We start from the raw sequence: 11,259 nt of genomic DNA on the forward strand, positions 1-11,259 counted from the left end.
CATGCTGAGGATGATGGCCCCTCGTCTACGGTGCAGCCGAGAGAGATGAAGACTAAGGAGGAGGAACTAGTGCAAGAATTATGGGAGGATTGGCCTCCCTTCGGTGCCTCCGATGTCATCTTCCAGTAAGGTAAGTTGAGGTTCAGTTCACTATGACGGATCATCTTGAGGACGCACGTCATCGCCAGAGCGTGTCGACGCCGAGCCTTTGCTGGGCAACCTCCTGGAGATGGTGTGCGCGCCCGTCCTAGGAAGAGGTCCCTCCCGCGGCCAATGGTCAAGCCGCCAGTCACTCTCGCGGCCTTGATGCCGGCCATGGAGCTGGCCGAGAAGAAGGCAAAAGAGAAGCAAGAAAAATGGCAAATGCTCAAGGAAAAGGGGCTGCGCAAAGCTGCCATTGAGGAGAGAAAAACACGCGCCTCTGGAAACAAATCGATCTCATTGTTGCTCGCCGAAGAGAACAAGATCATGTCAATGAACCGCAATGACATGGACGACGTCCCCAAAACATGGCATGATATGGCAAGGAGAGAGATCCTGAAGAGGAGAATGGTCGCCTCGGCCGGTCCGTCTGCCAGTTCCGGTGATGTTTTCTCTGCTCCATATGGTGGCAATGTGGATGATTTCGGTGCGGGAGTTGGAACAAGCGACGGAGGTGGCTACGGTGGCGCCGATGAACTTCAAGATGGACTCCATGGCGCGGAGTGAAGATCGACCCCCAAGATGATGCCGGACATGGGCGCATACCTTTGCATGCCCTCTTTTGCGTAATGAACTTCGCTTTTATTTGCGCGCAAACTGTTTATGTCATTTGAATTTGAACTTGTTTGTGAAACCCTATGACAAATTTCAGATTTGCAGTTTTTCTGTTTGCGGGTCGTTGCGCTGGTGCCCGAGGAAAACCCCCGTAGGCGACCCGTAAAAAAGCATATTCCGCGAATTTACTTTTTTGCGGGTCCGTTTGGGGGGTCTGCATCTGTGCCAGCCCACGCCGGCCCGCAAAAGCGGTTTTGCGCGAACTGCAAACGCGTTTTGCGGGGTCTGCTAGAGTTGCTCTGAGTGCCCAAAAGTAGCCACACGTGCCACCAACAAGCGGAGGCCATGCCCAATGAAGCTATCAAATGAGATCAGGAGCCTATTGGATCTGGTGGATCCAAGCTACAGTGGTGGCCGGGAACCCACTCCACGACCACCACCCACCCATGAGTAGCTGCGCCAACATGAATCTGTGCTAGCCCGCCTCACACACACATGCACGACAAGGGCCGCGCCTCCACCGAGCAGGCCACGACTGGCCGAGATTGGGGGAGTCCGCAGGGGTGAGATCAGTACCTTATTGCCGTGTAAGAGAGATGGAGCTTGCCCCGGTAAGAGGGGAAGTGAAGGAGGTAGTGACACTTTGCGACGAACCCCTTCATCTCACCCGCTCCCATGAGTGGGGAGGCGAACCCTAGCGCCTCCAGCCCCTTCTCCCCCTCCCCTCCTCCTCCATCGCCGCAGCCGGCACGCGTTGCCAGGCAAAGCCCGACCTGCGTCGGTGGCGGCGGGGCCTCCTTCCCCTTCCTCGCGATGGGCTGGCGTCGGTGGCGGCGGGGCACCTGCATCGAGCGGAGGTGCGCAGCTCTGCAGGGCGGCGTGCCGCGTCGGCGGCGGGGTGGCCGGTCGGTGGCGTCCTGGTGCGGCTGCGTGGGCGGCTGCTAGTCGGGGTGTGGCGGGGCGTGCCCGTGTGTGGTGGCAGCGGCGGTTGTCCCCGGCCCAGATCTGGCTCGGGCAACCTCCCTAGCCGGCGGCCTATGGGTGGCGCGGGCTGAGGGCTCCCCGGCCTGGCGTTCCTGGCGTCGGGCGGCGGTGCTGGCAGCGAGGTGACCGGCGCTTCAGCGGCTTGGTGGCGGTGCGTGCTGGCCGGATCTCGCGTATTCCCGCGGGTTTGTCGTGGATCTGGCGCTGGGATTTGGGTGGGCGACGCGGGTGGGGCAGCAGCCTGGCGTGGTTGTTGCTCCGGCCTTGGGTGGCGGCGCGCGGAGGTCCGACATGGTGGCCTCCCGTGGGCGCGGTGGCTACACGGTGGCTCGGCAGCTCTGCCCGCGGTGACGGCCGGTTTACTCCGATGTTAGCTCGTCTGCGGTCGGACCGTGTCGACCTTCGCTCCTTCTCCTTGTCGTCCAGGTAATTCTTCAGTCCGAGGGCTGGCCCTCTCCCAGCTGCGGTCCATCACTTGTCTCGTGCCCAGAGCTGCAGGGCCGAGCTCGTCTCGCGCCAGGCGGCAGGACCAAGCTCGTCTCGCGCCCGGCAGCAGGATCGAGCTTGTCTTGCGCTCAGGGCTGCAGGACGGGGCGATGGAGGCCAGTTTTGGCCGGCCTGTTGGGTGTCGGCGCTGGGGCCGTCCAGGCGTGCGGAAGGCGGGGCATTTCCGCTCGTCTTTTGGGTTGGGGTAGTGGCGGGTCTCAGGTCATGTGGTGCCTAGGTTTTGGATGCCGGGGTGGCGGCCCTGTTGGTGGTAGCGCAGTGCATTTTGGCAGAGCCCGCGGCTTGGTGCTGCCCGGTGGCCATGGCCATGTGGGCGGCGTGGCAGCTGGAGTGTGGCGTTCAATGGCGGTGAGTGTTGGCCGGGGTGAAAACCTGTTCTTTCTTCGGACGGACCGGCGGCGGCGAAGCTCGTTCCCTTCTTGAAGGCGTCGCCGCGGCTTTCATCGCCCATCGTGTTGCTCCAGAGGAAACTCTGATCCTCGGATCGGGCAGTGGCGGCGCTCTGGTGTCGTATCCTTGCTGAAGACGCCGCCTTGGAGTCCACGGATCATCATATGCGGCTTCATCTTTCCGTATAGGGGTGGTGTTGTTGCGCTCGGCGCCTGTGTATCATGCCTTGGGTGTGTGTGTTTGTTGTGGTGGCATGCGTTTGTATCGGGATGTTTGGTGATCATTGCTTTATATATAAAGCGGGGCGAAAGCCTTTTTCGGTAAGTGAAGGAGGTCGATGAGGTGCCTCGCCGCCACCACTGGCCGGCCAGAGGCTGCCGGCGGCCGTGGCAAGGGACAGGAAAGTGAAGGAGGAGTTGGTTGGGGCAGTGGCGGCATTCGTGCCATGAGTCAGAGGAGCGACCCATGAGACGTGAGCAGAAACTTAGTTCTAATATACTAAGGGCCTCTTTGATTCATAGGATTCTAAAAACACGGGAATAGGAAAAATATATGATTGTAATGTCATGCTCATCTCAATCCTATAGGATTTTGGGTTGTTTGATTGCATCATAGAAAAACAAAGGATTACTTCAAAGAGGTTTGAGTGGATGCTAGAAATCCTATTGGAAGTAGTAAAAAAAATCCTTAGGAAAAATTCCTGTAGGATTCAATCCTTTGAATCAAACAGCCAATATAGGAAAAAATCCTAAGGATTATGATCCTCCAAAATTCCTATGTAAGTCCTTTGAATCAAAGGAGCCCTAAACACAGTTGCACATATTATTGTACTTCTGATTTCTGTATCTCTTCTTTTCTGAAATTAGGTGGGGAATGGTAATGAAAATCACCATGTTAAAGAAATCAAAATCGGGTTATACTAAATAAGTTTTTTTGTGTTTGTCCTTTATCCACAAAAAATCATGTTTGTGTGCAACAATGGAAAATCTGATTCATAAAAAGCGGTCATACATTCCAACACCGCCATTATCCCGATGAAGTAGCGCCCAGCTCATCTAGCAATGTTCTGATATTATAGAATTTCGGTTTTGGAGAACATCCTCAATATACCATCTGCTTCCTCCATGGATCTGCTTCCTCGATGGTGCCAATATATATATGGTGATGCATTCAAATATGTCATTAGTTGTCAAGTGGTATACCAATATTAGCTTCTCCATCAGCTTCGGAAATGCGAGGAGTCAGCCGCTGGTGGCAAATCGATCAAATGATAACAGATAAAAAGAAGGAAAACAAGGAGCTGTTAATTGGCAGATGAAAGGAGAGAGCTAGATGTCCAGGTAGAAGAAGAGGACAAAGGGCGATCTATATATAGATCCTTATTCCACGAGATGTATAGATGGATCCTCTATTTGGAGGGCCTTCCGTGGGATAAAATTACCCCTTGCTAATTCCAGTTACAGGAAATGACAAAACTGCCAATATTTTCTATTAAGGGGGTGTACTGAAGGATAACCCTGAACCCTAACCCCAAAAGACAATACCACCACAAGACAATATCTTCTCTGACGACATAGCTATATAGATATAGATACCCAATCCGACACTTTGTGCACCACACAAGCAATACAGTCAACAGCAACCATCCTTCCTCGATTGGAAGTTCTTAGGCGAACATTATTCGATTAAAAAGTTCACAACAAAATGCACAGGGAAGCGAAAGAACTACACTCCCAGATTCATCTTGTCGTCATGTGCTTCATTTGTAGCTTCACTGTTTGGGGCAGCCTCCGCATCCCCCATCTCAACATCTGCCATTGAATAGCTGCGGGTGCTAGTAGGTGCGTCTAGTAAGGGAGCAACCCCATTGTCAGTGTTGACACTCATCATCTTGGGTGGCTTTTGGGCTGTCTGGTGCATTGGTCGACGGCATACCTTGCTCAGTGGAACAAACTCCTGTCACGCGAAAAGAAATGCCAAGATAAATTATTTGGTATAAACATCATAAAACAAACTATACTCATTATGCTTTCCGGTTTATTTGACTACATATAGTAAGGTAACTAGCCTAGAACAATAAAAAGATATTATTTTACACTATTCTTCCCCATCAATCTTACGTGAACATTCAGATTTCTTTCGTTCGGTCATAAAAAAAATTGCAGATTGGAAATGAAATCACATGGAAATTTTGAAGTAAGTTTGGTTCCCTACAGAAACTAGGATGGGTTTTAATGGGTAGGGAAAGGATTGTGGCGAGCTACTCATTTATAGATGTCCAGGCACGTTATAAATCATAGGGATGAATGTCTGATTTGGCAAACTCGGGTCGTAGTTGTAATAATAACTTTCGTGGATGAAGTCGAAAATCCATTTCTATTGTGAGGCCAACAGCCCGATAATAGAACTGAAGCTCCAGGACCCAAGCCTCAATTAATTCTGATATCCAACCATGGTGTAACAATGGAACCAGAGTAAATGCATGAACACTCAACAGTGTAGTACAGAAGGAGAATTACCTCAGAGTGATCATGATCATAACAAACGAGAAACCTGCAGCGGCACCCCCTTACGTCATGCCTGCGCCTTTGAACTTGAAGAACATGTGCATCAACATAGCGGGCCTGCTCTTTGCCTTCCTGTTTAGTTCAGCACAGAAATCAACTTGAGTAAATGATAACACTACATTATGAGACAGCTAAAACAACTTTCCCTCACTGTGTTATTTACACCCAGCGACCAAAAATCCTTACTCAGACCCTCAAGCATACTCTACTTTGAGTATATAATACAGTCTTGAAAGAGCAGCAAAGTCATGCGCATTTCCTCTCAATGCTCTAATTTATCGGCATACCGGTGTTTGTGCGCAATTACCAACATGAGGATTTATTGGAAAAGCTTATTTTATGAAAGTTGGTGTATCCACTTTATAAATGACCAGAGATAGGCTACAGCCTTCATTTTGAAAAACAAACAAAAAACCTTTCAGTGCTCAATTTAATAATAAAGTAATAATAAAATTTATTGGATAAATTCACACCCAATTTGAGAATAAAAAATAGTTTTAGTATTCAAAAGTATGACATAATAAAATGCATTGCTTTTATGGTCGTTTAGTAAGTGTTGTCAACCACAATAGTTTGAAAACTCTCAAACTGGAATCACAACTTTTATAAGTATATACAAACAAGAAATAGAGCTGTAGGACCTTGGGTGTCAACAAGGAAAATCAACGTCTTTGTCATGTGCAGTTGTGCACACAGTCAAAACAGAAACCTTTAAAGACTCTTGGCAGGCGAAATCCAAATGACATAGCCATCACTACTCTATCATAAGCCAGCAAGTAACAGAAAGAAAGCAACCGTGGAATAATAGTTTAACAAGCTGAATTTCCAAGTGCATAACAAAAGGAAAATGGAGAAGCTGTCAGGCATTGGATACATATTGTGTGGCTAAAATAAACTGGCCAACATAATGTTTCACGAAGACATGAATTATCAAGTTGTGAGATGCTAACTTGCCCAAGTCAGGTGAAAAGAAGTCGTTTAAGATGGCTACCTTAAAACAAAGAATGAGATCCCCAGGCAGCACAGCGACACATTGAAGAGTACGCAGTCTCACACCTTTACAAACATCAATCCATTCATCCTCCTCAGGTCCAAGCCAAGTAAATCGAACTAGTACTTCCTGAAATTTCTCCGTAGATAAACAAAATAAATAAATACAAGCACAGTTGGCATAATGCACACGTATTGAACCCACTGTGGAGACTGATTAAACACTAGAGGAACATGGGTATTGAATATTTCTCGAAAATGATTGAGGCTAGTTTTCACCCTTGACTATGAAAAGAAGCGCAAACCACTCCTAACCACATGTATCATTTAGGACAGGAAGGTTTGTACAACTCCGCACCTGCCCATTGGTGTCTGTCAAACACGTTTGCCTTACGCGCTTGCTACATGATGCAAACTTCTTTCTGTACTATGGCTGTGACTTCTTCCTTTTGTGTGTGTGGAGGCAACTAAGAGTCTAAAACAGGACTACTACTGCTGTTGCGATTCTCCGTAGATAAATGAAAGAGAGAAATACTTGAATTATGGCAAATAATCCAACTCAGGCAGACACATCACGAAACAAAGTTAGAATGATCAGTTAGTTAATTTGGAAATTAACACAGCATGGATGTTAGTTAATTTGCAAATTAACACAGCATGCTTTACAGTTTGCATATGTACGAGTCCGGGTCTGCAATATGCTCCTGGCTATTCATTGAAAAAGAAATTCTTATGCAATTATATTGGTATTGAATGTTGTTGCTAGCTTGCTGCACATTTGTTGTATTACATGTGATGTTGCTAGGTTTGCTGCACATTTTATCAACCATTTCTTCGCTTGTGAAGAAAGGGTCGATAAAGCAAAATACCCAGTCACTTCTTTGGGTTTCATTTCCCCCGTAGAAGAGTAAATACAAGCAACCCTCACTAGTGATATTATGTTTTTGAAAATGACCATATATCCTTAATATTAAAAGAATAGTAATGTGACGATATCTCTAACAATTAACGCCCTTCATCTAGGTTGAAATATCAGAAGAAAAATAAAACAGCAATCGAGCAATCTACTGTCTCAAAACGCATAGATTAAAATATCCAAACTGCAACCTAGCAAATGAGCAGTACTATTTCTCTTGCCTCTTTCATTAAGGAAATGTACAATACAAGAACCTAGCTAGGCACTTTGTCTCAGAGATACCCCTCCTTGTGGCTGGCTGTGCAGAAGAGGAGCAGCCAGGACTTGATTATGATGACAAAGTCCTGTGGCGCTGGGAAGACCAGAAGTTAACTTAGTAATCCATTTTGGAGGAGACTACTGTGTGATTGCTGTCGTCAGGGCCATGCCATTGATGATCGGATCATGACATCATGATTATGACAAGCAACGCGTGGTCGGGTGGTGCAGATTGTGTCGCGCGTTGTATGTTATTTCACATTCACACCATATAAAAAATCAAATATTTTTCCTATGCTGACTATAGATCATGAGATTGGTAGAATGGGTAAGTGGGGTTCCATGGTGGCAATGCAGCTGAATGCACTTGGTACATTTCCAAGCTGGCATGAAAGCCACCATTGCAGTTTGATTCGCTTCAATTTCTACAGCTCAAGGACGATAACTGAAGGTGGTGAACTAACATTTTCCTTTTTGAAACTCAGACATGTCTACAGAGCTATATAATCATTGAAAGAAACATTCAATTTATATTTTGTTTTACATGACAAAACAGAGAAATTGTGAAAGCAAGTTTGATACCACCAATTAGCTTTCCATATAAGCCTAAAGTACAAATACACAAGGTTGTTAAAGTCTTCTTAACTGTTCAGTACTTTATTAGTACTATCTTGTTTTGTTAAAGACTCCCCAACACACAGGACATGTACAACACAAAGTTAGATGAGTCGGGTGTTCAAAATGTTCTAACATCAATACTGTCACCAACTATAAAAAGACAAGAACCGGAATCATCTCTACCTTTAGTGCTAGCTAAGTTCTTGAACAAAGAATGGCAGAAATGAATTTACTAACATCAATCCTATTTAACAAAAAGTTCTATGGTCATTACCGGGTCCCTCGTTTCAATGAACCTGTGGTCCATAAAGGCAGCAACATCGTACCTGTAACAACAAGAATTGGTCAAGCATGTAAAACTGAAAGGTTCACTCAGGTATCCCTCCCACCTCACACAAACCCACTCACACTCACGTGGAAAATTATATCACATACACATAAACAGACCACATGTGACATGAAATGACATGAAGGAGGAAATGATGAAATAAGTATATATCTTCATACCATGCTCCATTTCTAGCCGACTTTGCTTCAAACTGGACATGTCCACCATCCGAAGAAATATTCCCTAATTGGTAATGGCAATATCAATAAACAATAATCAACATGATACACTATATGCGTTTGGTCGGTTACAAAACTAAAATCTTCTAAACGACAAACACAAAAATTGTTCCATGTGGCCTAGAGTTATGAATAAAAGTAAAGGGCGCACAAACCACATGTCCGGCAATTGCCAAAATGAGTCTCAACGGCTGAGACAGCGCGACGACAAACTTTGAAGAGCCCACAAATACAAAGAACTACATGCTAGGCTATAAAGTCCCAGAACCCGCCAACATTAGCTTGAGTTGAAAATTTTGCCTGCTGTTCTGAATAAAGGTAATGGGCGCAGAAACAACCACGTGTCCTGGAATATCCCAAATTAAGAGGCTTCGAGGACAGAGGCAATGGACCGGCATATTTTGATGTGCCCACAAAAAAGTACAGGATAGGCTAACTCGCCAAAATTAACTCGATTGCCATTGTTTGCCTGCAGTTGTGCATAAATGTAATGGGCGCACGAACCACGTGTCATACAATTGCCGAAATAGGCGTCAACTGGTGAGACAGCGCGGCGACAAGCTTCATGAGATGCAAAACCTTGTAACAACATGCCCTAGACACCGAGAGAGGGACCCCTGCACCCAATGGGTGAGGCTATGCATAACTTCTGCAGCAAGAAGCCTTTACCAAATAGACCATCATGTATCATCGTATCAACTTAAGATTTGTACAATTAAGTACATGGTAAGGAAATAAAGAGCTTATTAAGTTAATATGGGGATTCCAGCAGCACCTGAGTAGGATCCGGCCACTGGGTGGTGTCCCTCGGCCACTGGGGGCAGCATCATCTTCCTGGACCGCTGCGACTGCGCGGACCTCCGGTTATGGAACCAATTCCTCACCTGCGACCACCCAACACAAATCCATACGTATAGATCCTGATTGTATTGGATCTTGGGCAACGTACGAGGAGGGAAAACCTAGTAGTACCTGATTGTACTGAACGGGGACCCTGCCGTCGCCGGTGCGGTCCGGGGAGGCGTTGAAGTGATCGATGAGGCCCTGGATGACAGGACGCTTGGGCATGCCGTCGAGGTCACGGAGGACCTCCTCCATCTTGGCGACCTCGGCGTGGGTGAACCGGAACACGAGCCTCGGCTGCTGCCCCGCCATAGTTCCCCTGGCTGCTGCACCTGCCTGCCGCGGTGAGATTCCTCGCAGATGGAAATGGAGATGGAGATGGAGAGGGGTGGGAGGTAGGAGAAGCTTACGTTACCAGTGGTGTGTCACCAGCGGCTGTGTCCAAGCTGGATCACGCTGCCGATGCAAATACTGGGGGTGGCACTAGCGGCTGTGTCCAAGCTCTTCACACGCACGCGACCTACTTTTGCAATTAATGTAGTGCTATTCATTTCATTAATTCCCCCGGATAAAAACAAATACTGGGGGCGCCAATGTAGTACGGGTCGGGTAGGTTCAGTGTGCCAGGTTGTGTAGAGCCGAGTCACTAGGTTGCTGCGGCGTATACTTTGGCGTTGAGCTTACTTCCCTAGCAATGTAAGAGCAACTCCAATGGGCCGACCCAAACGGATGGCACTTTTGTCCGTTTTTTGTCTATTTGGGTCGGCCCGGCGGACACAAACGTCCAGCGCTGTGTTTGGGTCAGCGCGAGCGCCCAACGCTGGTCCGACCCATTTTTCCGGCGCGCTAAAAAAAAGTTTATAAGCATTTTAAAGATAAATACATGCATTTAATTAAACATAAAAGCCGGCCACGAAGGCCGGTGAAAGTCCACATTACATTAATTAACATAGAAACACTAAAAACTAGACGACGCGCTGCCCTAGGCGTCCTCATTGGCGGCGGCGTCTGCGTCGGGGCCGATGAGGTCGATCAGCGTCGGCGCAGGGCCGGCCTAGGGCAACGCCGTGTTCCAGAGGGCGGCGATGTCGGGCTGCGCCGCCGCTGCCTGGGCCTGGCGCGCGTCCTCTTCGGCCTCGCGCTCGAGCATCTGTAGGCGCTCGCCCTCCCGGCGCTCCTCGGCCAGCCGAACGCGGCGCCAGTGGTCGAGGTAGGCCGCCTCCTGCTTCTTCGTCGCCCCGAGCCAGATAGGTGGAGCGCTGACCCACTCGCGCACTACTCCGGTCCAGGAGTAGCGCTCGAGGTAGGTCGGCTCCTCCGGCTCGGCTTTGGGCAGGGACGGCGGGCTCACCGGCGGCACGACACAGTCGCCCGCCACGGAGAGGGCCATGGCCTCTGCCATGGCAGCCTGGAAAGCCGCCTCATCCGCCTCCCTCCACCGCTCCTCCTCCTCGCTCTCCTTAATGGCCGCCTGGTAGGCGGCCTCGGCCTCCTGGTCCTCATCGCGGATGACGAGCGGGGGCGGCGGCAGGCTGCGGTCGACGCCGCGGACGGCGCGTCGCCTTGCCTCCTCGTGCTCGAAGGCGAACCATCGAGCCCAGTTGGGCGAGTCGACGGCGTAGTACGGTTCGGCGCGCTGCTCCGGCGTCAGCAACGCTCGCCGGCTCCGCACCTCCTCCGCATGGGCCCTCGCCGTCCGCGGCGCCGCCGGCATTGGGATCCTCTCCGGATCCAAATGCCAGTCATGTGGCAGCGTCGTGTCGGGGTACGGCAGAGGCACGTGGTGGTGCCAGTGCCACTCAGCCTGGTGCACCAGCACATTGATGCGCTGCCTCTGCCGGGGAGCTCGCGGTGGCGCGGGGA

The 11,259-nt window shown here is 49.2% G+C and overlaps 1 protein-coding gene across 3 annotated transcripts; it reads right to left on the reverse strand.

Annotated features, from left to right (window-relative positions):
* Positions 1-4,094: 4,094 nt before the first annotated feature.
* Positions 4,095-9,868, reverse strand: LOC123146374 (protein SAWADEE HOMEODOMAIN HOMOLOG 2). 3 transcript variants are annotated; one of them, XM_044566030.1, is made up of 8 exons: positions 9,807-9,868; positions 9,526-9,719; positions 9,329-9,437; positions 8,494-8,557; positions 8,261-8,312; positions 6,196-6,324; positions 5,157-5,276; positions 4,095-4,593 (listed from the first exon to the last, which is right to left on the reverse strand). In XM_044566030.1, the coding sequence occupies exons 2-8, from the start codon at positions 9,706-9,708 to the stop codon at positions 4,363-4,365; spliced, it is 888 nt and encodes a 295-aa protein (XP_044421965.1). In that variant the 5' UTR covers positions 9,709-9,719; positions 9,807-9,868; the 3' UTR covers positions 4,095-4,362. The 3 variants fall into 3 exon arrangements, with proteins under 3 accessions (XP_044421965.1, XP_044421967.1, XP_044421964.1); XM_044566032.1 differs by having other exon boundaries at positions 9,526-9,722; positions 9,807-9,832; XM_044566029.1 differs by having other exon boundaries at positions 9,526-9,833.
* Between the last annotated feature and the right edge of the window lie 1,391 nt (positions 9,869-11,259).

This window comes from Triticum aestivum, chromosome 6D, assembly GCF_018294505.1.
Source record: "Triticum aestivum cultivar Chinese Spring chromosome 6D, IWGSC CS RefSeq v2.1, whole genome shotgun sequence".
Lineage (NCBI taxonomy): Eukaryota > Viridiplantae > Streptophyta > Magnoliopsida > Poales > Poaceae > Triticum > Triticum aestivum.